The 25,777-nt window shown below is 46.5% G+C and overlaps 1 protein-coding gene across 4 annotated transcripts in view; it reads left to right on the top strand.

The window, feature by feature from the left end:
* The window catches only part of CABP1 (calcium binding protein 1), a 71,691-nt gene that overhangs the window by 43,081 nt on the left and 2,833 nt on the right, over positions 1 to 25,777 (top strand). Inside the window, exons 1-5 of one of the 4 annotated variants that reach the window (XM_006259142.4) lie at positions 13,351 to 13,716; positions 19,559 to 19,735; positions 23,018 to 23,048; positions 23,733 to 23,876; positions 25,318 to 25,427. In XM_006259142.4, the coding sequence (XP_006259204.2) occupies positions 13,672 to 13,716; positions 19,559 to 19,735; positions 23,018 to 23,048; positions 23,733 to 23,876; positions 25,318 to 25,427 (507 nt within the window). In that variant the 5' untranslated portion in view covers positions 13,351 to 13,671. Of the gene's footprint in view, positions 1 to 13,350; positions 13,717 to 19,558; positions 19,736 to 23,017; positions 23,049 to 23,732; positions 23,877 to 25,317; positions 25,428 to 25,777 lie in introns of those variants that run through there. The other 3 variants (XM_059713267.1, XM_019493661.2, XM_059713266.1) reach the window with 3 other exon arrangements.

Genomic DNA, 25,777 nt, shown 5'->3' with positions numbered 1-25,777 from the left:
AAGTACATCTTTATGATGGCAGTATTCCTTACCTACTTTCAGTCTTCATTGAATGCCATAAACTCTGCTGGATTTAATCTGAGTGTTCATCAGTGCTGGTTTGTGTTACAAGAAAGGAGAAAATAGATAAAATACTGCTTCTAGCTCTTTCACCCAGTGCATAACTCCAGTGCTTGTGAATGAACACAGACAACTTTTGTTATAGCCTAACATACATTCTGTCTGTCTGTCTGTCGTCTGTCTGGTGTTTTCTCTGAAAGGATTTAGAAAAAATGACCATGGTCATTTTAGGACAGGAGTGTGGGTGGGGCTGTAAAAAGAACAGATGGGGTGTGTGGACACAATCACGCAGACATGCCCGAATAGCTACAGTGTGGAATACAGAAATAGTTGGATGCAAGAACGCAGCTGTGGTGTGAAGATGATTTGTGGTGGTACCAAAGTTCAGGGATGGACGAAGACCCAAGAATGGGAGCCTGTGGATTTTCTGCCCTGGCAACAGAATGGATGGAAATTGTAGCCCTGTGGAGGAAGAAATAAACGTTAGCAGCTGCTTGGAAATGTGAGGAGGCAGTAGTGGGGGGGACAAGAACTGATACCTGCAGGATCCCAAGTTACAGTCATGGGTTAATTCAGGGTCACAGAGGTGTAGTAATGGCCAGGACTGCAGCATAAGAGCTGCAGCACTTGCAACACCAGTCTGCTCTGCCCTGGAGTTAAGGGAGAGCAACAGCATCAGATAGCTAACAGTCTCCTTAGAAACTTCTCTCAGGCACACACAAGGCTCTGGTTTGGTATCACACAGTGACTGAAACAGCTAAAATAATCATGTTGCAGTTACACATTAGGAGCGGGGCACAATGCTGCAGATTTACAGCACTGCCACAGTAGGATCTACTAGCACAAGTACAAGATGCCCTGATACTACAAAAGGAAAGCATCCTCCTGTCATTCCATAGTGGTTCAATGATATGGTTGCATATGCAGAACATTACAGTGGTACATCCAGACAGGCAGAACACATTGCAGGGATGACTTCACACAGTATGTCATTATTGCAGTAGCAATGTGAAGGAGCAGTCCAGGGCTACAAGGTTGTGTTTGAAGCAGACAGGTTTATAACTGCACAGGGAGAAACACAGAGCAAGGACAGAAATGCAGTATTTATATAACTGCCAGGCTAGCACCACAATATAGTGCATTGATGGTATGCGCTACAGAGTCAGCCTAAGACACAATGCTGTCAGGGTAAAGTGATGCAGTGGTATTTTATTAACTAGACTCTTGCTATATTGGTGCAGTAGTATCACAGTGTAGCAGAATAGAAGTGTTGTTTCAATGTATCTTACCATTCTGGTGTGTCAGTGTTGCATGGATTAATAGATGTAGGGTGGTATAATAGCGTATTCGTAAAAGCCGTGGTGTCACATTAGTTTAATGACATGTTAGTACATTGGATTGGTGGAGTAATTACATGATATTTGTAAAGCTCTTGGGTGTGATGCTTATGCCAGGGTGTTATTCAGCACGTGAGTGACTTAGTAATGCAGTACTGACAACGTGGCGCTACGGCAATACAATCCTGGGGCAGTGGAGATGTGGTATTGGTATAGTGTGATAGTAATTTGACAGTACTAGGATGTGAAAACAGTGTTGTCATCACAGGGATGTAGCACTTTGGCTGTCTAGTGATGTAGTAGTACAAGTGTGATGTAGAAGCCTGACGGTTTATACAGCAGCCTGGGGGTTGCATTGGTGTGATGTTAGCAGAGGGTTATACCAGTTCAGCAGTACAGTATTGTTCCAAGACCGTAAGGCAGTGAGTGAGATGTTACTCCAATGCTGTGGAGATATACAGTGCTGGGAGCTAGAGAAAGTAAAATTAGCCTCATACCATAGAAATGGAACCGGGGCTGTTCTGTTGATTTAGTAGTGAAGTCCGGGTGATATGATTTTCATAATTGCTTTCAGTGGCAGTGCAGTGGTGAGCCCCGTGCAAGGGTGCAGTGGGATAGCACTGATGCAGCAGTGACCCTTTGTAGCTGGGAGGTGAAGAGTGGCTGTGGTGGTAAGAGAGAGGTGTCCTGGCATGGCAAGAGCACAGCAGTAGTTGTTGTGCTGTAGTAGGGCCTGGGTCAGGGTTCAACATTTGCGTGGCAACAGGCACAGCTGTACAGGGGAGATGTGGCAGCAGCACACAGCCTAGCTTTATAGGGATATAACTTAGCTGCAGGAGTGTGGTGCAGCAGGGACTGTGATGTACTTGTAGCACAGCAAGAAGAAGAGTGATGCAGTGGTGTAGCATTGAAGCAGTGGCATGGGCAGCAGGATTACTGGTACAACAGTACCATGGTGTTAGGGGAAGGCACACAGGGGCAGCCTGGCAGCAAGGACAGTGGTGCAGTTGTTGTGTGGCTGTGGGGGTAGCTGTGCAGTGGGGGAGTGCCTGTGTGCTAGGTGAGCAGTGGAAGTGTGGCCATGTGATAGCCAAGTGGTGGGAGTGTAACTGTGCGATACCTGGGGAGGGATAGTATGGCTGTGCAATAGCTGGGTGGCAGGAATGCGGCTGTGTGATGGCCAGGCAGCAGTAGCAGCAAGGCTGTGTGATACCAGGCCATGCTATGGGTAGCATGGTTGTGTCCTAGCAGGGCAGGGCAGTTGGAGGTACTGGAGCATACAAACACAACTCTGATTCATTTTTGTTTTGTCCTGTCAGCCCTACAGTGCTGGCCCAAACTGGCTTCTATAAGAATAGCTTTTCCTGGCCTTCCCTATGCAATATTAATTGGTAAGTGATGCTGCCATGTGAGACTCAACAGGTTTCAGAGACATTTTGCTTTCACATGCAGCTGGCCTGTTAAATCTTTTAATGAAGTGATTCCCCAACACGGTTGGTAGCATGGGGATGATTCAGGTCAGAGGTAGCCATGGGGGCCTTTCTGATATTATCAGTCTCTCTGTGGGTAGCCATGGCCAATGGATCTGCTGTTCCCTTCTGCAGAGTCTGTGGGGGGTTTATCTGTTTACTCATTGGTGTCTTTGGTCCCATTCCCAGATCATGTTTTCAGTCTAGTTCTCTAAATGACATTGAAGTGGAGGACAAAGGTGTTGTCTATTTTTTTTTCCCCTTCCCAGTTTATTTTCCTTTTTCTTCTGTCCCTTTGGAGATCAGTCCTTGTTCAGAGGGTCTGCCTGCTTCTCAGACTAAACCAGAACCAAGGAAAGCAGATCTGTTTCAGACAGTCTGTATGTCAAGCTGTGTGTCTGTGAGCAACAGCCGTAAAAAAAAAAAAAAAAAATTCTCCCGTAAAGAGAATCAGGAACGTAAAGGTTTCCCAGCTTCCCACAGACAAGGAGGGAGCCCTGTTTCCCCTTGTTATCCATGTTATCTTTAGGTTCTTTGTCAGGCCACAGGCTCCTTGAATTCACTGGGAACTCTGAATAATGGGAGTTTTGCCTGAGTAAAAACTCAGGGCCCTTCTGACAGCTTGGAGCCCTTGTGACAGAAATGTATGAAAATCCTGGGCGGTGTGACCGAGAAAGCAGAGATGGAAGCAGTCATTTGTGTTTCAGAGGGGGAGGTTTTCAGATGCTCGGCTGTCTCCCACCACTACGATAGAGGCTCTTGGACACTGGGTCGTGCTAGAAAAGACATGGTGCCATTGCGTCTCAGTGATGGAGGCTCTTGGATGCAGGGCTGTGTTCAGTTCTCAGACTCAGACTCTTTGATGCTGTGCTCTAACAGAGAGGAAGACTCCATGTTTCACTGTTCCATAGTGAGCTGAGGCACTGATGGCATATTTATTATTCAACAGCATGATTTGGGGTGGAGGGAATTCCCTTATTGTTCTGTGGTAGTGCTGACCCCATTAAATCTTGCCCAATTAAGTGCTGAACTTGGGTGCACAGTGTAATACTGAGGAAAACAGAAGGAATCCATCTTCCCTCCAGCTGATTTCCTCTGCCTGTGCAGTTCTTCCTGCTGCGTTTACTGTGATGTCCGGAGTGAGCCCAGAGAGGAAAAGAGTTGGTTCTGAGACCGAAATGCTGAACCCGACAGAGAAGGCACAGAATAGGGAGTTGCTATAAAGTCATCCCTGAGACTCTAACTATGGGGAGTATTGGAGGATGGGGAAAAGCTGGTTCACAGACCTTTAATTCAGCCCCCTTGGAGCCTATAGCAAATCAAGGCAAGTGGAATAGCTGGTTTGGAAACAGACCCCTTGCATAAATCCAAAGTGCTGTGACTCAAGTCACTGGATTCAGGGGATGGGTCCTGGATTGTGATCCTGGGAAGATCTTTGCTCCAATTCCCTGCTCCAGACACCTCTTTTCTGCCCTGTTAGTGTTGAGCCCCTCCCTTCTCGCCCTGTGTTGCCAGTCCCCTCTGCCTCCTCAGGGACTTTTTCTTTTTCCCTGGGACTCCCCTGGGAGGTGGTTCTGCTCTGTCAGTGACACCAAGGCGCCCTCTGCTGCCGGCCACCAGAACCCATGACAGGTTCGGGCGTCCTTAGTCTAGTAATGGTTTATCTAATGTCCTTATCTCCCCAAGCTGTCATAGATCTGCTTGTCAGCCCTGTGGGCTACTGTTGGAGCTCAAAAACCAGGACACACTGAGGTAGGCTGTAAAATACACAGAACTCTCATCCTCTCCCAACTTACCGATGCAGCATGAGGGTTTTAAAATTCATAGCCCCTTCCTTCTGAAGCAGGGAGTGGCACTCAGCTATCAGCACTGTACAGGTGGCGTACATATTAGGGAAATAGTACACCTAGCTACAACCACTACTCAAGTATATGCATGAGTTCATGCATACATATATACACCCTGTATGCGTCCAGCCAGCATTCACACACAGTATTTTACTGGTACTCCTGACTTAACATCATCCCAGTTAATGTTGTTTTGTTATTACGTTGCTGATCTGTTAGAGAACATACTCGTTTAAAGTCACACAATGTTCGGTTATAACGTTGTTTGGCTGCTGCCTGCTAGTAGGTAACTACTGTGATGTAATTGGATTCGCTTCACATCATTTTGCTTTGTTCATTTTTCAAGAACATAACTACGATGTTAAGCAAGGAGTAGTTGTATGTATACACACAGTCTATATACATCCCCCTGTATGCAGACATACAGCCTATACTGCATACTTCTCTATGTTTCATAGATTCATAAATGTTAAGGTTGGAAGGGACCTCAATAGGTCATCGAGTCCGACCCCCTGCATAGGCAGGAAAGAGTGCAGGGTTTAGCTGACCCCAGCTAGATGCCTATCTAACCTCCTCTTGAAGACCCCCAGGGTAGGGGAGAGCACCACCTCCCTTGGGATCCTGTTCCAGACCTTGGCCACTCGAACTGTGAAGAAGTTCTTCCTAATGTCCAGTCTAAATCTGCTCTCTGCTAGGTTGTGGCCATTATTTCTTGTAACCCCCAGGGGCGCCTTGGTGAATAAAACCTCACCAATTCCCTTCTGTGCCCCCGTGATGAACTTATAGGCAGCCACAAGGTCGCCTCTAAACCTTCTCTTGCGGAGGCTAAAAAGGTCCAGGTTCTCTAGTCTCTCCTCGTAGGGCTTGGTCTGCAGGCCCTTAACCATACGAGTGGCCCTTCTCTGGACCCTCTCCAGGTTATCCACATCCCTCTTGAAGTGCAGCGCCCAGAATTGCATGCAGTACTCCAACTGCGGTCTGACCAGCGCCCGATAGAGGGGAAGTATCACCTCCTTGGATCTATTTGTCATGTATCTGCTAATGCACGATAAAGTGCCATTAGCTTTTCTGATGGCTTCGTCACACTGCCGACTCATGTTCATCTTGGAGTCCACTAGGACTCTAAGATCCCTTTCCGCTTCCGTGCCACCAAGCAGGTCATTTCCTAGGCAGTAGGTGTGCTGAACATTTATCCTCCCTAGGTGCAGCACTTTGCACTTCTCCTTGTTGAATTGCATTCTGTTGTTTTCTGCCCATTTGTCCAACCTGTCCAGGTCTGCTTGTAGCTGTTCCCTGCCCTCCGGCGTGTCCACTTCTCCCCACAGTTTTGTGTCATCCGCAGACTTGGACAGAGTACACTTCACTCCCTCGTCCAAGTCGCTGATGAAGACATTGAAGAGTATCGGTCCAAGGACCGAGCTCTGCGGGACCCCATTGCCCACACCCTTCCAGGTCGAAACCGACCCATCCACTACGACTCTCTGGGTGCGACCCTCTAGCCAATTTGCCACCCACCGGACTGTGTAGTCAGTCACACACACACACACACACACACACACACACACACACACACACATGTCTTTTTATACACACATGCAAAAATCTATGGACAGGCAATTTGCATACACACGCATACCTTAAATATATATCTACACTTGTGATTCTCAGCCACGATGCCAGGGCACCCTGCGGTGCTGTGAGATCCTTTGAAGAGTGCTGGGAGCTGTGAGGAGATAAGCACAGGCTCAGATCAGCCCACTCTGTAAGGGGGGCTGGGCAGTGGGGTTATTAAATAAGTTGGTTTTCAAAAATGCGGTACTGCTCAATTCACAAGAGTTATAGAGGGGTGTCTTGAGTCCATTGAGGGTGCCATGAGTTTAAAAAAGGCTGAGAATCAGTGATGTACACACACACATGCAAGCACCAACATGTTCGTACATAGATACCCTGAAACATGCTTTGTATAATAAAATGTAAATACCTCCCGCCTTGTGCAGGACTTTGAGTGCATGTACATTTACCCATCTACTGTTCTTCATATTAAGTATGCTAAGCATATGCATACACAAAAAAGAATACACCCATTAAGACACAATTCCATATGCAAAAATACACATGCAAAAACCTTCTTCCTAGATGCACATTTTCTGACAATCGTATTTACAGCCCAGCATGAATATACCTGTATGGAAATGTAGGCTGACATTCTCAAATTTGATGCCCAAATTTGGCAATCTACAGGTATGTACAGCTAGATAAAAATAGCCAGATTTTCAGAAGTGCTGCATAGCCAATGATTGATATGTGCCACTGGGAAAGGAAGGGTGAGCTTTTTGTTGATGCTCAAAATCAGGGACAGGATATTCATGTTGTTCCTAGTTGTTATCAACTTGTGCCTCAGTTTGCCCGCCTGTACAGGAAGGATGATAGTGCCTGCCTCACAGTGGGATTTATTCAGCTATGTCAGCTCCTCAACTGTAAGGCACTAGAGATATGCAGAGTATAGTCACAGAGCCCCCTCTATGTGCTGAACAGGGCCACAGAAAAACACAATCCCACTTGAACACATCCATGCAGATTTTGCTTTGCTTGGCTGAAGATTCTGTCACATTCATTTCTTCTAAAGAGCCTAAGGGATGGGAGCCAAGCACACAGAAGTGCTGAGGGGCTGTGGGCAGGCTTTCTGCATGCAGCAGGTCTGCCAGGGAACATTAATCTTTTTCAGCGATTTCGTTTTTAAACAAATATCTCATCTAAAAGGACATGGTAAAACATCCAAATAAAACCAAACTAAACACAGATCCATTAAATATTCTGCTCATCAAATATAAAGCATCGTTATCTAACAAAAATGCACTAACCCACTGGTTGGATGAGGCTTATCTCTTGAAAGAGAGAAAGAAACATTTCAATAATAAATTAATCACCCTTTAAAGTAACCTCTGCAGACTGCAGAGAGCGCAAACTGCCTTGGCTTTTGTTTTGTGAACTCTCAGTGGAGTCAGCAGACTTTCACAAGGGGCCAAGCAAGGAAGAGTTTAAGCCCCCAAGACAGTAGATGTTATTTTTCACCCAAATTAGCTGTGGTTCTTTCTGGCATCACAATGCCAGTTTCCATTTTCCTCTGCTGAGCCATGAGTGGAATTGATTTTCAGTTACAAGCAGCTCTAGGGTGTGCATCCAGGAAAACATGCTTAGCTAAATTTGGGCTCCTTTTGATACTCTAGTGACATTCCTGTGACCTTACAGAGAGACAGCAGGGTGTATGAATCTGAATCACCCTACCAATGAATCCCCTATTTAGGATGGAGGCAAGCAGCTCTTACAATCTGTGTAGTCCCATGCAGTTATTTAGCAGCCTTTTGTAGCAAGATGAGACCACCAAACTCAATATGCCTATGACTGAAGCCACCATTAAATCAAGGCAGTTGGAATATTCTCATCTTCAATCTACCTATCTCTCACTGAATGTACTCTGCATTTAAAGAGCACCTCACAGCCACTTTGCAGAGGGACATGCTGTGATCACGTCTTCCCACATTGGCATGCTGCCTCCCCTCTGGGGAGAAGCAGGCCAGCTGTGTAACGCTGGACAGCAACACGACATAACAGCTTAGGACAGGAAGTAACAAACCTGTCTTTTAAGCTGAAAAACTGCAGGAAGAATGTAGGGAGAAAGAAGATGATCAGTCACATTGGAATTTGGCCAGAAGACCTCAGCCTGGAGTTAACACCTTCCCTCTTTACAAAAAGTGTCATTGGATCCTTAGTGCTTTATAAAGGCACCTTCTAGACTCATACAATCCTGCAGTGTCATGCTGCAGTATTGGGTTAATACTGCTTGCAAGGAAAGAGTGCTACCAGCACTACTTCCTTCTGAACCTCAGTGTCCCCTCCTGACCCACTTTATCTTGAGAGATCTGATGTGATCACAACATAAGTAAGTACCACAGCAGTATCATGTGTTTGTTTTTCCAGGCAGTGAGCCTGATTCTCAGTTCCTCTTTTCTTGAGCTGAGGCAGGGAGGCCCAGGCAAGGAGGTAGATGTTGTTTTAGTACATCTTTGCACTGCATTTATTCAGGGGCTGTGTGGGGCTAACTCTATTCCAGCCTGTTGCCCTCTGGGCTGATTGAACTTAGTCCTGACTTTTTATAGTCACTGAAGGGTCTTGAAAAACAGAGAATAGCCATAGGACTGTGCCCAATGGCTACCCTCACTCCTGATTTACCTTCTGTGCTGGGGGCTGGGAGCAGGGCTAGCGACTGTCAACCGTTTATGCCAACCGTGCAGTCCATCTGTGTAGGGGTATTAATTTCAACACACTTTGTATGGAACTGGGACTCAGACCTAGTGGACACATCTACATGAGATGCTAACTACGGAGTAGCCTAATAACACTGTGCAGTCACATGCTGGGCAAAACCCATGCTAATACGCTATTGCACAGTAGCATTAGGCTAGCATTAGTGTCACTAAAAACCCATGCACTGGTGCTACTGTGCGGTAGGGCAAATTACTGCACATTGATTTAGTTCTTGGTTATCCAAGCACTAAAACTTAATGTGCTGTAACTATGGTTCATTAATGAATGTGTAGCTAGATCAGTGGTTGGCAACACAGGTCCCATGGGCCAGATCTAGCCTGCAGTGCCACTGGATCCAACCCACAGAGCTAGAGGGCTTTGTCTGCGCCCACACTGGGGCTGGGCAGCTGGAAGCTTCTCCCTGTCCGCCTCCTTCCTTCCCCCAGGCTGCAGCATGGATACAGCTTCCAGCTTATGGGGAGCTGTGGCACAGCCAGGTAGCTTCCAGCTGTCCCTGCACTATAGCTGGCAGGCTGGGGGATAAAGGGGTGGTGGCAGGCAGGGCAAGGAGGTGCGTAGAGAAGCAGTGGCAGCATGGACACAGTTCCTAGTTTGGCCCCATTGTGGGTGCAAAGTAAAACCTCCTGATGCTGACACACCGCCAAAGCCCCTGGCCATGTAGGTTGTTCTGACCTGCAGCTTGTGAAGGTTGTTGACTGCTGTCCTAGATGAAGATAAAAGATCAAATATTGTAAGAGACTTGAAGGGACACAGGAGTGTTTTACCCCCTAGGAATTGCTACTTCCCCACTGAAAACTCCTCTCCTGTGCTGTCAAAGAAGGCTTTAGTTTGATAGAGTCATCTCAGATTTCGAGTTGACCTTTTATCTGTCTCCTGCAGCCACTGAATATAACCCATAGCAGCTGCCACCAGCTTCATCACAGCTAGTCCCCAGCAGCATTTCCTTTAGAAAGAAGTTCCTCTTAACATGGTGTTAGCCCCAAGAACAGCCTTGCTTCAGTTTATAGATTTTAGAGATGAAAAAGGACATCTTATTAGGTCATCAAATCCATTTCCCTGCTTAGTACCAGGCTACTGCAGGATCCTTCATGCTCCATGTCTAAGTCAGTCTTCAGGCCAAGATTCTATTTTCTTCATGTTAAATTCCAGCTCCATGCACAGCATCTTCTTGTTCTTGTGCCAGATCCCACACCCCTGCCAGGCTTTATCCACCCTCCTTGCAATTCTTAGTAGGGATGGAAAAACCCAGCTGAGATACAAATTTCACAAAAACCTTGTGAAATTGTAGTTTGACACGATTGAAGAACAGTGTGTGGACAAACATAGGCACACATGTACATATACCAGGCACACAGAGGCACACCTCCACCACCCACATACATGGACACACACATGCTTGTGGCACACTTATCCTAGGCTTCCTCTCATGCCCTACACAGCAGTCTTAGGGCAGAGGACAGGAGAGGATAGAATCCATTGCCTTTCTGAAATTTCTGACTCCCTCTGATGCACCATCTCACTGCACGTCACTAGGGCATAGGGATAAGAAAGCAAGCAGAGCCACATAAGTAAATCAGTTGCTTAGGAAGCAACAGGCTCTCTCTCCCCTGGATTGGGGAGTTGCTGGGCAGTTGATCCATTTTTTTTTCCTTAGAGGTCAGGTTGATGGGAATAAGAAGACAGAACTACCATGTGGCAGTACTCAGGGTGAAGTAATATCATTCCACCTCCTCCCCACTGCACTGTCCATGCCCTGGAGGATTATGCCCATGCTGCAAACCTGGGGCCAACAGGCTCCCAGTAACTCTGTCTTCCCAGACTCAACTCCCTTCCAAATGTAGTAGTGCTGTTCTTGGTCCTCCAGCTCTGCCTTCTTGGTCCATCTTTCCAGGACCCCTGTTTACACACGTTCATTTCCTGTCTTTGTAGACTTTCCCCTTGCAGTTTGAGTGTTTTGATGAATTTTACTGCCAGCACCCTGTCTGGCAAGAGATGCCTGGCCCAATCACACCATTCCTCCCCCTCTTGGAGGACATGGAAGGCAGACACTTCTCAGTTGCAGGTCATTCCTGGCCTCCGTGCAGCCTGTCACTGGGAGATTCATTAGCAGCAGGGAGGTGATTCTCTTGTATTTTCACTCTGGACTTGGAGTCATTTGTCTCAGGAAGGAGCTGAGGTGCCTCACTTGCTATGTGACAGCTTCTGTTCAAGGGGGACAGTCACGTTGTCAATAAACAAGGAGCCCGGGGACAGCTCTGCTGACAAAGAGCATTATTAACGACCAGCTGCTTGCCCCAGTGTGGATCAGTGCTTTATTAGCATCTCCGAGTAGTGAAAGAGGAGCAGCTAGAACTGGCAGCTGTCATCAGACATGTATGCAAGAGGGGAGGAGCTGGAGTCCATCCATAGCTGGTGCCACTGCCCCATTTCCTAGAGCCATCCTGCTGCAAGAGACTGCCACTAGAGCAGACTCCCCCACAGGCTCATGCTTCTGCGCTTTCCTTTACAACAGTGATTTACGAACTGTAGTCTACAAAATGCTGGAGCAGACAGCAGGCCAGGTTCACTGCTGCTGCAGATTAATAAGAATTACACTCCATTGTGCCACCTCAGCCCCTGGTACCCTGAGGAAGAGCAGGCTGCATTACTGTTGCTGTACTCGGAGTGTGGAACTAGGGATAACTAATAGATCCTCACATGCAGTCTGCCCAAGAGATGTCCCAAACCAGCACTTCCTGTGCTTACCGCACAGCCTTCCCACAGGGCTAACATTGCCACATAGTGCAAGGCAGATTCCAGTTTTACACAATTTCTCTCTTGGGAGGTGGCTGCTAGAATAGAGAGTGAGAACCACTGTCCTGCGGTGTCTCCTGCTGGTTGACACTAAAACTAGAAAAGCTGCTGACTCCTTCCCTAGATACCCACCTAAACCAAGAACTCCTACAACATGGACGAGGCCACAGAGCTGTGGAGTAGTTGTGGGTTCTCCTTGAACCTAATGTTCCTGCACTATCCCCCACAGTATCTCCCTCCCCTGCTGGACTGAGTGTAGAGGCAGGAAAATGCCTTCCTTGCTGTGACCTTGATGGTTTGTCCTTCTCTATCCTGCACCTGAGAACTCATGATGGGGGAGTTATCCTATATATTTTGTACAAAAACACAGGGAACCAGGGTTTAACCCTGAGCTGGATCCCTTCACAGCTTTTTCTCTGGAACTATGCTTGTGAATAGTGTTGTGAAGCATTTCAACCAAACTTCCATGTGTCCTAGCAGATAAGTCCATGTTTTAAAGTACAGGTACAGCCTCAGCTTCAGCCTCATCTCAGGCTTTGTGGTTATAGATGGAAGTAGGTCTCCATTCCATGGCCTGGTGGTTACAGAATTGTAGTTATAGAGGCTTAATATCTAAGGTTTCATCCACTGTTCTAGTCAAAACCTTTTGGAACAGCAGCCTCCCTTCAGAATCAATGTCCTCAGTCTGGGCCTGAAGCCAGAGAAAATTTGTTTCTCCCTATTTGAAGGGTGAGTAAGGAGGATGAATCTATTACCTTGATGAATCCCAGAATGAGAGAAGGTTCCAAGTCCTACGGTTCTGATGCAGATCTGGGTATTGAAACACCCAAAGTTGCACCCAAGTTGTGTTTGTGGATAAGAATTTGCTTCTTAGATAGAAGATACAGGATGTTCTGTGACATCTGGATCCGTAATTGGAATGCTTACTTCCCCAAAAGTTGGAGCTGTTGAGCTGCAGGTATTTGGAGCGGGCCCTTCTCTGCTCAGAGAAGTGCAAGAAAAACAGCAGCTAGTAGTTTCCTAACTGCAGAAGGCAGGCAAGACCCTGACATTTGAATGGCACCTGGTCTGTCCTCCATGGTCAGAAGTTACTTGCAGGGGGCAAAGAGAGTCAAGGAATCACTGGCTGCTGTCTTCAGTTGCTTGTTTTGTGGTCTTCTATTTTTCATGAAGGCAGAACAGGTCCCATCCAGCTAAATGGTCTATTTCTATACCAGATGGAGCTCTGATCTGCTCTGTGCCTCTGAGTGAATTGCCTTCCTTCCTCCAGCCTAGCTCTTTGGTAATTGAAAAGCTCAGAGGGGCTGGAAGTGAGAATGAGGGGGGAGATATAGGATAAGATGTTCATAGGCTATGTGGACCCAAACTAGCCAGATTCCCTGGGCTCATCACTGAAATCACTTCTTATGATGTCTCTGGTTTAATTCCCCCTGAATCAGCCCTCTCCTATGAGTGAAACAATCTTCTCTGCAGATTGAGGGGGGGTGGGAGGGATTTGAACATTAATCTGATGTAGATTATACAGCTGCCTCCCTCTCTCTGTCCTTCTCACTCTTTCTCTTCCTCTCTCTCTCTCTCTTTCTTTCTTTCTCTTTCTTTCTTTCTTTCTTTCCCTCCCTCTCCTTCCTGCTTCATCTCTTCAAGAAAGTGAACATAAAGTAAAAACAGAAAGAGAGAGAGAGGCAGAGAGAAAAAGCTCCCTGAAGAGGGAAGCCCCAGCAGCCAATAGCTGTTTGGATTTCACTGGCGCTGCCTTTCTTGCTTTGCTCCCAAGGAATACCTTTAATGGAATCAATTGCTTCGGTTTCTTTGTAACAAGTCCACCGGAAAGGCAGACTTATGGGCAACTGTGTGAAGTCTCCACTGAGAAACCTCTCAAAAAAGGTATGTTCCCCATCAAAGTACATTTTGCGTGTTTCAGATCCTGCTTCTTGGAATGGGTGACATGGGTAGGTGGGAAGGGGAAAGATTAAAGAAATTTCTCTGCGAAGAGTTCAGTTCCCTCTGTCATCTTCTCCCTAAGAGCTGTTCATTCAAGTGCTGAACCTAGGATGTTGAATGCCGTAACTTATATGTAAATGTGTGTGTGCATATGCATGCATGTGACTAGGAATGTGTCCATATGTGTGTGTGTGTGTGTGTGTGCATATGCACACAATTGCGTACTTGCTCTTTTGTGCAAGTGTGCATAAGTGTGTGGGCATATATGTGTGTACATGTTTGTTTATATAGCCACACATGAGTAGGTGCATATATTTGCGTGGATATGCATGTTTGCAAATTCAAATGCGTATGTCAGGGCATATGCATGTGAGTGTATCAAAGTATGTGGTGTTTTTATGTGCATATGTCACATGCACATGGGCATGTAGGAGCACATTAACTCGTTAACATATGTCCCTGTTACAGTGTATGCAAGTGAATACATGAATGAGTGAGTAAGTGTGTCAGGTATATGTGTGCACCTCCTCTGTAGGTGCATTCACTTCCATGAACTTGTACATATGTAATTTGTGCAACATTTATGAATACATGTGAAAGGACAAAAATGTAAGGATATGCATGAGTGTGAATCCACATGTATACATGCGTATGTGCATGCCTCTGTGTATGCCTGCATATGTGTGCACTTGTTTTTAAGATCTCATGGAGGAATATATGCAAGTATGCTGGAGCTTTTGTGTGTATCCATGTACCTGTATGTGCCTCAAGTGTTTGTCTGTAGGTGTGGCTGCCTTCTGTGGTGTGGGCGCACAGGCCCAGAGATGAGCATGAGCTTGTGAATAGCCAAGTATGTCCCTGTATGTGTGTTTATGCCTTCTCTCATGTGTCAGCACACTCTGCGTGTACACATGTTCATGGTCACGCCTGCATGCATGTGCATATGCCATGGTTGTCTGTAGCATTTAACCCATGGGCTGCTCTATGCTTAGATCACAGAATGGTTCAAGGATGAATTAGACTTAGGAGCCAAACTGCCATTAGGGGCTAAGTTGAGGGAATTAGTCTCCTTGGTCATGTCATTTATCTAACTAGGGAAGGAGTTCAGCCAGCGGGTGAGAGCAGAATTTACCTGGAGACACTGAAACGAATAATAATTCACCAAAAACAAAAACCCCGTGTTCCTTAAAAAGGAAGGGTCATAATAGGCACTGAGAGACCATCTTTAAACTGCAGAGTTACCATGCCATGAAGCAGCATCCTCAAACACGGCGCAAGAAACATCACGCACTGCCTTCTTGGACTGGAAGCAGTGTAGCCGAGTCCCCACAGTGCCAAGGAAAAGCTAATTGGCTCTCTCTCTCAGCAGAGCTAATTAACCCATCCTTGGCACAATGTGGACATGGCATCCTTGCTTCCAAGAAGCAAGGAAGCACCTTCAGGGGCCCTATGGAGCGTTTTCAGGCACTGCTGCCAGGCACAGTCAGCTTTCAGTCTGAGCATAGTGGTCTGCAGTGAGAATCCCCCCAGCCCCAAGGCAGAGACCCTGCTGGCAGTGAAAAGCCCCAGCCCCAGAGAAGCTCGCAGTGTGGAGGCCATGCTGTTAGTGAGCCAGCACACACCAGAAAGCAGCTCAGTGTTCCAAGGCACAAGACGGCAGTGAAATAGCCCCTCAGGAAGAAAGCACAAATAGTGGAGGCTACATTGGTAATAAAATGGCACCTCCCTGAGAATTCAGTGTGCTGACACCGGCAATTAAATGTTGCTGCTGTACAGAAGTTCACCGCAGGAAGGCTTCTTTAGCAGTGAAGTTTTTTTTTAACTTTGCATTTACCGCTTTATGGGAAAAACACCCCAGTGCTATCTCAAATCCCATGATACGGAATACCTGTGAGTTGTGCCGTCTTGGCTAGTAGTGGCAAAGCACTGCTGTGGAGGGAGGAACCCACCCGAGCAGGGCCCCACTGTTTTGTGGTGTCTGTATGCAGTGAAGGAATTCATTCCAGAGCAGTTCGTCAGCACTGAGCTGTTTCTTCTGGTCAGTGTGACCCCAAGGAAGAAGCAGAGGAGGAACTTGTGGGTCAGTCAGCTGGAAATGCCTGAACTTCGCACATCTGAAAAGGTCACACTGGCTGTTTGTGAGCTGCCTCTCATGTGCATAAAATCGAACAGACTGCAGCTGCTCTGGTCTTTAATGTGGAGATGTGGCTTGTGACAACTGTAGTTCCCAGCACACATCGTGGCCTGGTACTCAGATCGAAATGGAGTGTTGCATTCTGGGTTTTTCAGGCTCTTTCTAGGGAATATCTTTGTAGTCATTTACTCCTTTGTTCCTATGAGCCACTTAAAAGGATGCAATTTTCATATACTTACAAAGGCTGGGAATGGAAGGGTTAAAGATGAGAGCAACCACAGACTGAAGTACAGGATTTTGCAAAGTCCACTTCAGCGAGTTTGAAATAAGGCCCCATGGCCCATTCCTCTGAGGTGCTGAGTCCTTTCCACTCCTGTTGATTTCAGCATAATCTGGCTTTAGTCAGTATCTTGCAAGATTGGACTTTGAGCTATCATGACCTCAGGCTGCTATTTAGTATAGCCCTCCTCCTCATTTCCTCAGGTGTAGGCCTTGGCAAGTGGAGGGGGAACTGCAATAAGGAAGAAAAAAAGATGGGAGATGGACTGAATTAAACTTTGTCAGGGAGATTCTGCCAGTTTCCCCCAAGCTGAAACTCTACTGAGTGTCCATGTCCTGTTTTGAGACAGAGAAACCACCTACATTAGGATGGTGCCAAGCCAGGGCCACCCAGGTACGGTCAAGTGTTCTTTACTGCAATCAACAGGCTGCTGTAGGGGAGAGATTTTAACATGACTAGGAACATGGGGACAGAAACCTAGAGGCCTCTTGCATTTGATAAACATCCCCCCAGGGAGAGAGAGGATGGCTTTTCCATGATGCAGATACTGCCCCTAGTGCTTTCCTTGAGCTTTGTTGACATAATTTCAAACAGAGAAGAGGGGACAAAAAGGGCCTCAGTGAAAAAAAAATTCTCTTTTACTCAGGCCATCTCCCTTAGCAGCTTCTCTCACTACTGTGATCCCAGCACTTGGTGTGCTGGAGACAGTAAACCTGCGTGTACGTGAGAGAGGATCTTGGCATAGCCAAACTGAGACATCCCTTGTAGCTTAGGTGGAGGAGGAAGTAATGGAAATGCTGAGTTTGAAGGCTAGCCTGAGATAACAGGGAACCATCTCCCTTTGATCTCTGGCAAATGGCAACACAAAACAGAGAGAGTTCAGAATAACTTAAAGCAATGAAGATGTCTCGAGGGCTGGACTGAGGACTGGTTTCTGCAGCCCTTCCCATCTGCAGCACTGCCTCGGAGCTGAGTATCTTGAGCTCAAACTTAATTCCCATCCAGTACATTGTTGGGAGCTCACAGCATACTGGTGTGTGTGTGCAGCAAAAAGCACCAGTATCACACTGCTTGGCAGTCTCAACAAAGACATAAAGGTCTTAATGGCAATACATCTTGCCCTTCCAGAGTGTCTGTGGGTCAGGATTGGGCATGTTGGCAGGGGAATGTTGGAGTCTGCCCCATTTCTTCCTCTGCTGTGGATAAAAGTCTACTGGGCTCTCAGTCTGACACCTTTCCCCAGTTCTGCAGCCACTTTTGGGAAGCACCCAGCTTTCTTTCCACTGTAGGAGCTGGTGCTCAAGCCAGCCAGGTATTCCAGGAATGGCAGTGGAGGAGCTTGAGGCCCCCTCGCTTATCTTGCTCCTCTCGATGCTCAGGTCAGCATGTTGTTGCTTCTCCCACAAACAGGTGGCTGCCCTCATTGTGCCCTATATCTCTGTCAGAGCCATCTCTTCTTTGGCTTCATGTGTTTACAAGGAAGAGGGGGAGGGGAGGCTTCCCAGCAGTTCACTGGGAGGCAATTCGGCAGCAGGAGCAAGTGGTGCTGTAGGGCAGTTCTGTGCAAGCCCTGACAATGATCCATGAGTGGTGCCAGCAAAGTGGAAGGGAGGGCATGTGGCATTAGATGAGGACAGAGAAGTGTCATTCCCATTACCTACCCAGCCGGTGGATCTGTGGCTTAATCCCCTTCTGGTCTGCTCTGCGTCTCTGGCAGTTATTTCATCAAACTGGTAATTTCTGTGCATATAAGAAAATAACAGGGTAGGCTCCTGTTTGGTACAACTACAGTCACTTCATAATCAAGTCAAGTGGTTGGAAGGCTAAAGAGGTTTTCATCTCTCATTTGGTTCTCAAAGGAGTTACACCTCAGGCACATTTGGCCTGACAGTCTGACATGTATATTTTGTCCTTAAACTGTACAGCATCATGCCGACTCCATGACAATTAGCAGAGCCTGTGATGTGCCAGGTGTGGATTGATGCTCATCTGTTATATTTTTAAGGACAAGCTCCCCATCTGCCATGTATAATCAGGTGAAGAGTTTCCTTCTCATCTGTGATTGCAATTAGAACACTGTTGTGCGTCATCATTTCCTTTACTTCATGGTTTTCTTTTTGCGTTGTTTTGGTTTTGGTGCTTTTGCTTGATATTCACATGGCATTATACATGAGCAGATTGCCTCAAGACTGTGTTTAAAAATGTAAACTACAAACCATGTGTGCAGTACAATAACATATGGCAGGCACAGCAAATAGATGCAGTAAGTGTGGGCGAGTATGAATGGGGTGCACATGTGGCCGGCTTCTTAGCCTGGAAAGAAATATGTGATTAAGAGTTAATACAGAGAGTTAATATAGAGAGAGAGGCAATAGCTGTTGCTAGAGCTGCTCTCATGACCTCTAGAAACATTATCTATAAATGTGGGAGCTCATTCCTGAAGCAGAAATGTGATGTACAGTTAATGTTTTTGTATAAAACCAAGGGTCCTGTGGGTAGGGTTAGCTTTTTATAGCTGCATGGGAATACCAGGAGAAGATGAGCCATGGAAAAGCATGTCTATATTAGGAAAGCAGTGACTCCTTATAGAATCGGATGTTGGATTCTATTCTAGAGCCTCGTTTGCTGGGCTATGTGGACTTCTGAGAGCGGTCTGTGAAAATGCAGAGCAGACAAGGGTAGTGAGACGGTGGCTGGCGGACTCTGAGGCTGTAAGAGGCCAGAAGAGACTGATATTATAATCGAACAAGCATGTAACTAATTAGGATGGTAGTTCACTGGGAATGTGAGACGGCACCTGGATAAGCCTGCTGACACTGTAAATGATCCTCTGACAGTATTACTAAAAATCTGATGCAGGTATTTATGCACAGTTGTTAAACTGTGTTGCCTGAACGTGAAGACTAACACAGTTTCTCTGCCTGGTGTTCAGTTGAGGCCCCTGAATAGTTTTCCTGTGCTTGCACACTCATATCTTTATATCTGGGTATGCTAGTCCCTTTCACCCCACACATAAAATTATTCACTCTGGGGCTGGAAGTGGGAGGGACAGGAGATGTTCACTTTCTATCGTGGACTTTTTGTCTGTAGCTGAAGGGATGTGTGCTGCTTTGAGAGTTTGATGCCATTTCAAAGTGAAATCCTCCTTGGTGGCTAGACGTTTATCAGCCATTGAAAGCAAACTCAGTTCCTGCTGCTTCAGTACAAACCTGTAATAGATTCAAGGGGGAACCTAGACTGGAGTGATCAAGGACATGTAAGGCTAATGACTCTACTAGGCAGTCCAGTAAAACATCAGAGCAAAGACTGAGACAAATAGGGAGGTAACTTCCTCTATTGTATTGTTTACTTGCTGCTGATTGGCTGGGAAGATCCGGCATGAGGAGAAGACGTGCTATAAAGCTGTCCAGACGAGCGAGGAGGGGCCGTCGGCCTGCGAGTACCAGGGTCCACTCATGGTGCTAGCCCAGAACTGCGCTGTCATGCACAACCTGCTGGGGCCCGCATGCATCTTCCTGAGGAAGGGCTTCGCAGAAAACAGGCAGCCTGTACGTAAGTTATACCTAGCCGGGCGAAATACACAAAGTGCAATGCACACGTGCGCGGACATACAGCCACACATGTGTTCCTGTGTATATGGAACTTGGAAATCCCCCAGCCTTGCAGACTAACATGCATATCCAGTCATATGAACTGAAGGATGTGCAGAGAAACCTTGGCATCTAAATATCAGGTGAAGAATATATCACATGGGGGATAGATTTGTGCCCACTCAAACAGGCACGGACTCAAGCACACCAAAGAAAGCAGTGTTCACATTTGATGTTCCAATGAAACATCCACATCTTATATATGGAGGCTTAAGTTAGCACATAGAGGCTAAATATTAAAAGGCTGATTAGAATGCCTCTGGGAACTGACTGTCGCATCGAGGTGCCCGCACTGGATACTGGCCACACCTATACACAAGTGAGTACACTCTATGTGCCGAAACAAATCGCCATCTACGTTCACAGTGACTTGCAAGTTTTGACACATACGTACATTTGGCTGCAATTTCAAACATATGCACTTGAACATGCTAAATATAGAGATGCGCTTGCATCTGTGCATTCATAGCAAGTGAGGTATATATTACTGTAAACTCAAAATACATAAAAACATTTCATCCCTATATTTAAATGCACATATACAGACACTATTTTATTAACATGCACATGTACATATATAAATAGATGGACATAAATGCATTTTCTTATTAACTTAAAAAGACCCCTGGTGTAGACACCAGGCTTTGTGTATCCCAAAGCTAGTCCCCAGCCAGCTGAGCTGAAAGAGAATCACCCTTGGTAGCACTCATCATAGGGCTTTTATCCTCTGCAGCCTCTAACCTCAAGTGCCATGTACTGTATAACCTCTAACCTAAGTTGCCACATATTTCCTTAGGCAGTTCATTAAAGTGCACACAGTGATATTTTCACACAAGCATACACTTATACTAGCACATAAGCAGCTATACAATCACATGTTCAAGCCAACAAGTGGATCTAAATTCCATATAGAATGCCAGTAGCTGAAAGGTGTCTGTATCCATTTTATTCAGACTTTGAGAATCCATGATATCGTATGGGGTTTCAGAAAGGATTGGGACATCTCTGACAACAGCCCTGCTATGGAGTGAATGTATTTAATAAACAGATTTGTTCCTTATTTTCTCTTTAGACAGCAGGACTTTGTGCATAAGACAGAACACTGTATTAGTGCGGGAAATTTTCCTCTACCTGACTGCTTTCTAGTCACCTCTAGTTCATTCTTAGGGTTTAAACTTTTTGAGCAGGTGTATGCCTTTTTCCATCTGTTCTCCTCAGAAGGCTTTAAATGATTTGGCTGATTTCTTCTTGGGCAGATGTTTTCCCATTTAATCATTTTAAGGGATCTTCCTTTGGATTTTAAAACGGCAAATCCTCTTGTGACTTTCGTGACCCCAGTTACTACTTGGTCCAGATTTGCCAAGGGGCCTGAGCTCAGAGCCCTGCACATGCAAATGCCTTAGGGTGCAAAAATAGAGCCCATGCATAAAAACCCAGGAGACTTCCTCTTGGAAAGTTGGTGTGTTAATGATGCTGGCTATAAGATGGCCTTAAATGCCAATGCTGATGTGACTGGGAGGAGAGGCGGTCTGGTCGTTCCAGTAATGGAATAGGGCTCAGAAGAGCTGGGTTCTACTCCAGACACTGTTGCACACATATGAGTAACCTTGGGTGAGTCATGATGTCCTTCTGTTCAGCAGAGATGATAATGATACTTCTGCGTCTCAAACTGTGTTTAGGAACCTGCTGGTGCTTGATAATAACTCCAGGGTTTAATGCACTCCTGTTTGCAAAAGTCCTTGAGGGGAGGTGTACAAAGTGTTATTATTGATCATGTGCCTCTGTAATTCATTATGATATCACAGACAGGAAGGCAACAAGGCCTCCTGTCTGGTCTCAAGGGTCTGAATTGTTTTACAAATCAGTATTAATGAAAGCAGAAGAAATGGGATGACATGTTTGAAGTTACCAGATCTGTGAAGGATGAAACAGGAGTCAGAGCTCTCTGAAAGTTCCATCCAACACAGAGATGCCTCTGGGAAGGTTATGAATGGCAAGCTGATCGCTTCTCTGGCGCAGCCCCTCTTTGCACAGACGTAAACCAGTATATGTCCTAGTTTGCTGCGTATTCCAGGCAGTCATTGTTAGCATTACCAGAGAAGCCTGCGGTTAAATAGCAAGAGCCCATCCTTATTGAACTGATCGAGGGCACAGTCTCCAGGGATCTGTGATGATACTGCAGAACCCCTGGGAGGCGAGGCAAAACACCCAGAGGTCAAGGGGAGAAGCCAAGACTCAGATGAGAAGGGAAATTATTTCTCTGTTGTTTCCAAATTCTGAGCTATTTGGATTTGCCATGAATGGGAGCCATGAATGGAGTTAGAAAGGGCTTTTACTAACCAGAAAGCAGTACATTTCCATGCTTAGCTCTTCTTCCTCTTGGTGCAGCCTCTGGAATTTCCTGTATTCTTTACATCCCCTCCTGCAAAGAAACACAAATTGGATGTTTGAAGTTGCAGTGTTTCCTTATCATGGTGAATCTTTGTCCTGTTTTGTTTGTAGATGACCTTGCTGCTGTACACTTTGCATCCTTGCCTACATGCTCAGGTTTAAAATGCTTGTTTTTGGAATTGAGTCTGGGGGGAGCTCACTGCTTCTACACTTCCTGCCTCTCTTAGGGGAGGGGCTGTATGTAGGCAATGTCACTGGAGCACTGACTGTGGGAGAGCTCGTGGCTACTTCTGTTTTTGCTGGGAGGACTGTAGAGAATGGTGTAGACTTGCCGGTTGTGGAGCCAGCTTGTAGCAATTCCAACCTCAGACATGCCCAACCAGAGTTACTGTAGTTAATATAAGAGCTGCAGAGAAGCTCACCCATCTCTACCACCTGGAGTCAATGGAAGAGAGTGATGTAGGAGCTCGTAGGGTCCTCTCATGCATCTGGAGGGGAATCCCCTTGAGAGGCCTCTACTGTCCCCTCCTTGGTGGTGAGTGCCCATCTGGCCAGCAGGCATGATGGAGCAGGGCTTCCATAGAGAAGTGTAGAGGCAGCCGCTGGCCCTCCTTTTTGGAAGGAGGGGATGCAAAGCCTTGCTGGCTAGATGGTATTAAACATGTCATCATTTTCCTGTTTCTTCTCTCACTTTCTGGTCCTTAACCTGTCTGCACTCTTGACTGCCGTTCTGACACTGCCTCCCTACAAAACAGCCAGTGTTAACCATATAATGTTCTCTCTTTGCAGGACAGAGAACTGCGACCAGAAGAAATTGAAGGTATTGCTTTATCTCTCCCCTCTCTGTCTTCCTTTCTCCCTAACCAACATATACTGAATAGCCACCAGAAACTGACCACCTAGAATAAAGCAAAGGGCAGGAGCTTATTTATATCTGCTCCTAGAAAACATTTTAGGAAACAACATGGGACTGCAAGCCACAGGAGAGCTGTATACACTGCAGCTCCTGCAGAAAGAGGGTAGGCTGTAGAGTAGGTGTTCTCGTTATTGAGAGCTGACAAGTACTCCAGCTCCTGAAGAAGGGGCATACTGCCTACCATGGGAGTGTGCTGATGCGGGGAACTGATGTACACTTCAGTGTCTCCTGGAGCACCTGTAAAGTGTAATGTAGGAAAAGTGCTGTCTATGGGGAGCTGGCATGCTCCAGCTGCTGCAGGACTGTAGCGAGCAGTGTGGGAGTTCAGGTTCAGTGACAGCTCAGAGACTGCAGTCTGAGCAATCTTAGCTGGAGGGAATGGTACAGTAGTGCTGATTGTGGGGGGACTCATACTTCTTCTGGTTCCAGCCTCCCTGTGGGTAATTTGCACTGAGAAAAAAACATCTTGGGGATCATGTGTCAGAGCCTAGTACCCTGACAAGCTCCTGACTCTTTGTGGAGATGCCCTGGGAAATCCACCTAACACCATCACTGACAGCATTGTCCTTGTTGGATTCACTCTCACAGAACTACGAGAAGCCTTCAAGGAGTTTGATAAAGACAAGGATGGGTTTATTAACTGCAGGGACCTGGGGAACTGCATGCGCACCATGGGCTACATGCCTACTGAGATGGAGCTCATAGAGCTTTCCCAGCAGATCAATATGAACCGTGAGTAATATCCACCCACTGGCATGTTCCCTGTCACTTCAATAGTTTCTGCCTCCATGCTTTCATCTCTCCCTGACAGTCTCTTGTTCTCATCTGTTCTGTGGTTCTCCTTTACTCTTTCTTTGTTCTTTTGTCTGCCTGCCTGTCTGTCATCCTGTTGCTCTGTTAGTCCATCTGTCTAGCTGTCTCTTCTAGGTCCATCAGTCAATTTACTTTTCTCCAGGTTACCAGCCTTTCTGGTTGATGTATGGGAGGAACATGTGGAAGGGGATGCCATTTGGATCTGCATAGTCAAGCGTTGCTCTCAGCATGTCGGTGATGAACGTTGTTTTATTAGACCTGGTATCTAGACAGTGTCAGGCTTGGAAGTCTGTGCTGAGAAGGGAGGCTGGGTCATGATTGCAGAAAGATCCTTTGGGGTGGGTGTAGTGACGTGTACAAGAGCAGTGTGCTGGGGTGTTTTTTTGGGTGTTGCCATGTGCAGAGGAGTTAGATCAGAGGTGGGGGGGGTGCTGGGTTGTGAAGCAGCCCTCCTTCCACCTACTATCAGTTGAATCAGTTCTAGTGGAATAATGGGGGAATGTGTTTGCAAACAGACCTGGGATTCACAGTGGCTTTATTTGTGTTCTTTTTTTTTCTCCATCAGTTCTTTTTCCATACTCTGGCCTGTGGCAGTGCTGTACGGTGCCCACATTCACATGTACACAAGAGTATTCACTGTATTTTCTGTTGTGCTCTCTGGTCTTCAAAGTGTTAGTCATCCATTCAGGGAAGAGAAGCGGTACCATGTGATTTAAATGACCAATCATGCATAACAAAGAGCTGATAATCCTGGCGCTCCATTCCCAGGCAGTCCACAGGCTGTCCTTAACTCAGCCAGGTGGTCTGATAGACAGGTAGGCATTTTAGAAAGTTCTCTCTGATTTGCAGATAGGACACCAACAGGAAGAAGGCTGCATCTTTTAAATAAATGGTTTTGATGGAATGGTGTGTCATCCCAGGGGGTGTATTCTGTCCCCTCCTTCAACAAGGTGCAGTGCCATACAGGAAGAACTCCCCTAGTGCATGTATGGCACAAAGTTGCCATAATCTGCATCCCTGCAAGTCCTAGCGTAGGGAGCGGGCCCATAGTGCAGGATACCGCAAGGATTTTGGGCTGTCCTGCTCCCCATAGGCAGCCTAGGATGGAGAAGCTGGGGCCAATTCAGCCCAGCCCAGAGTCCAGAGAGTGCAAAGATGCAATAAAGCCACCTTTGCTTAACTTCCCCCTTGCCTGCACTGTCAGTACCACCCCTCCTGGAGAAGCAGACCCTCTGCCTCCAGCATGTGGCCACTATTCAGTGGAAGGTGTAGGTTGGGGGTGTTACCCTGAGCACTTTGGCATCACTAAATTAGAAGCATCTATTAATGTCTGATACGCAAATTTTCCTCTTGTCCCAAGAGGGTGGCCATGTGGATTTTGAAGACTTTGTGGAGCTCATGGGACCAAAGCTTCTGGCAGAAACTGCAGATATGATTGGTGTGAAGGAACTACGTGATGCCTTCAGAGAGGTGAGTACCACCTTCTGGGTGACCCTTTGAATGAGGTGAATGATCTGTCCTGGGTCACCTCTCCTCAGAGGTGAGCCTCTGCCTCTAGACAAGCTCTTCCAAAAGGTGAGCACTCCCCTTCTCTGACACAAAGATTGGAGAGAGGGTATGGGCAAAAGCAGGAGAGAGAAGACCCAGTGGGGAGGAAGAAGAAAGAGCAAATATAGCAAGGAAGGAGATATGAGAAAAAAAATCCAAACATGGAAGAAGGAAAACACAAGGAGAGAAACAGGGAACAGTGTCCAAAAGGGGAAAAGAAGGAAGATGGGATGTGTGGACTCCCTGAAGAGAGGGGATGACATGAACCAGAG

Source organism: Alligator mississippiensis, chromosome 10, assembly GCF_030867095.1.
Source record: "Alligator mississippiensis isolate rAllMis1 chromosome 10, rAllMis1, whole genome shotgun sequence".
Classification (NCBI taxonomy): Eukaryota; Metazoa; Chordata; order Crocodylia; family Alligatoridae; genus Alligator; species Alligator mississippiensis.
Note: the sequence above shows the minus strand (reverse complement) of the source record. Positions and strands in the feature narration are given on the sequence as shown.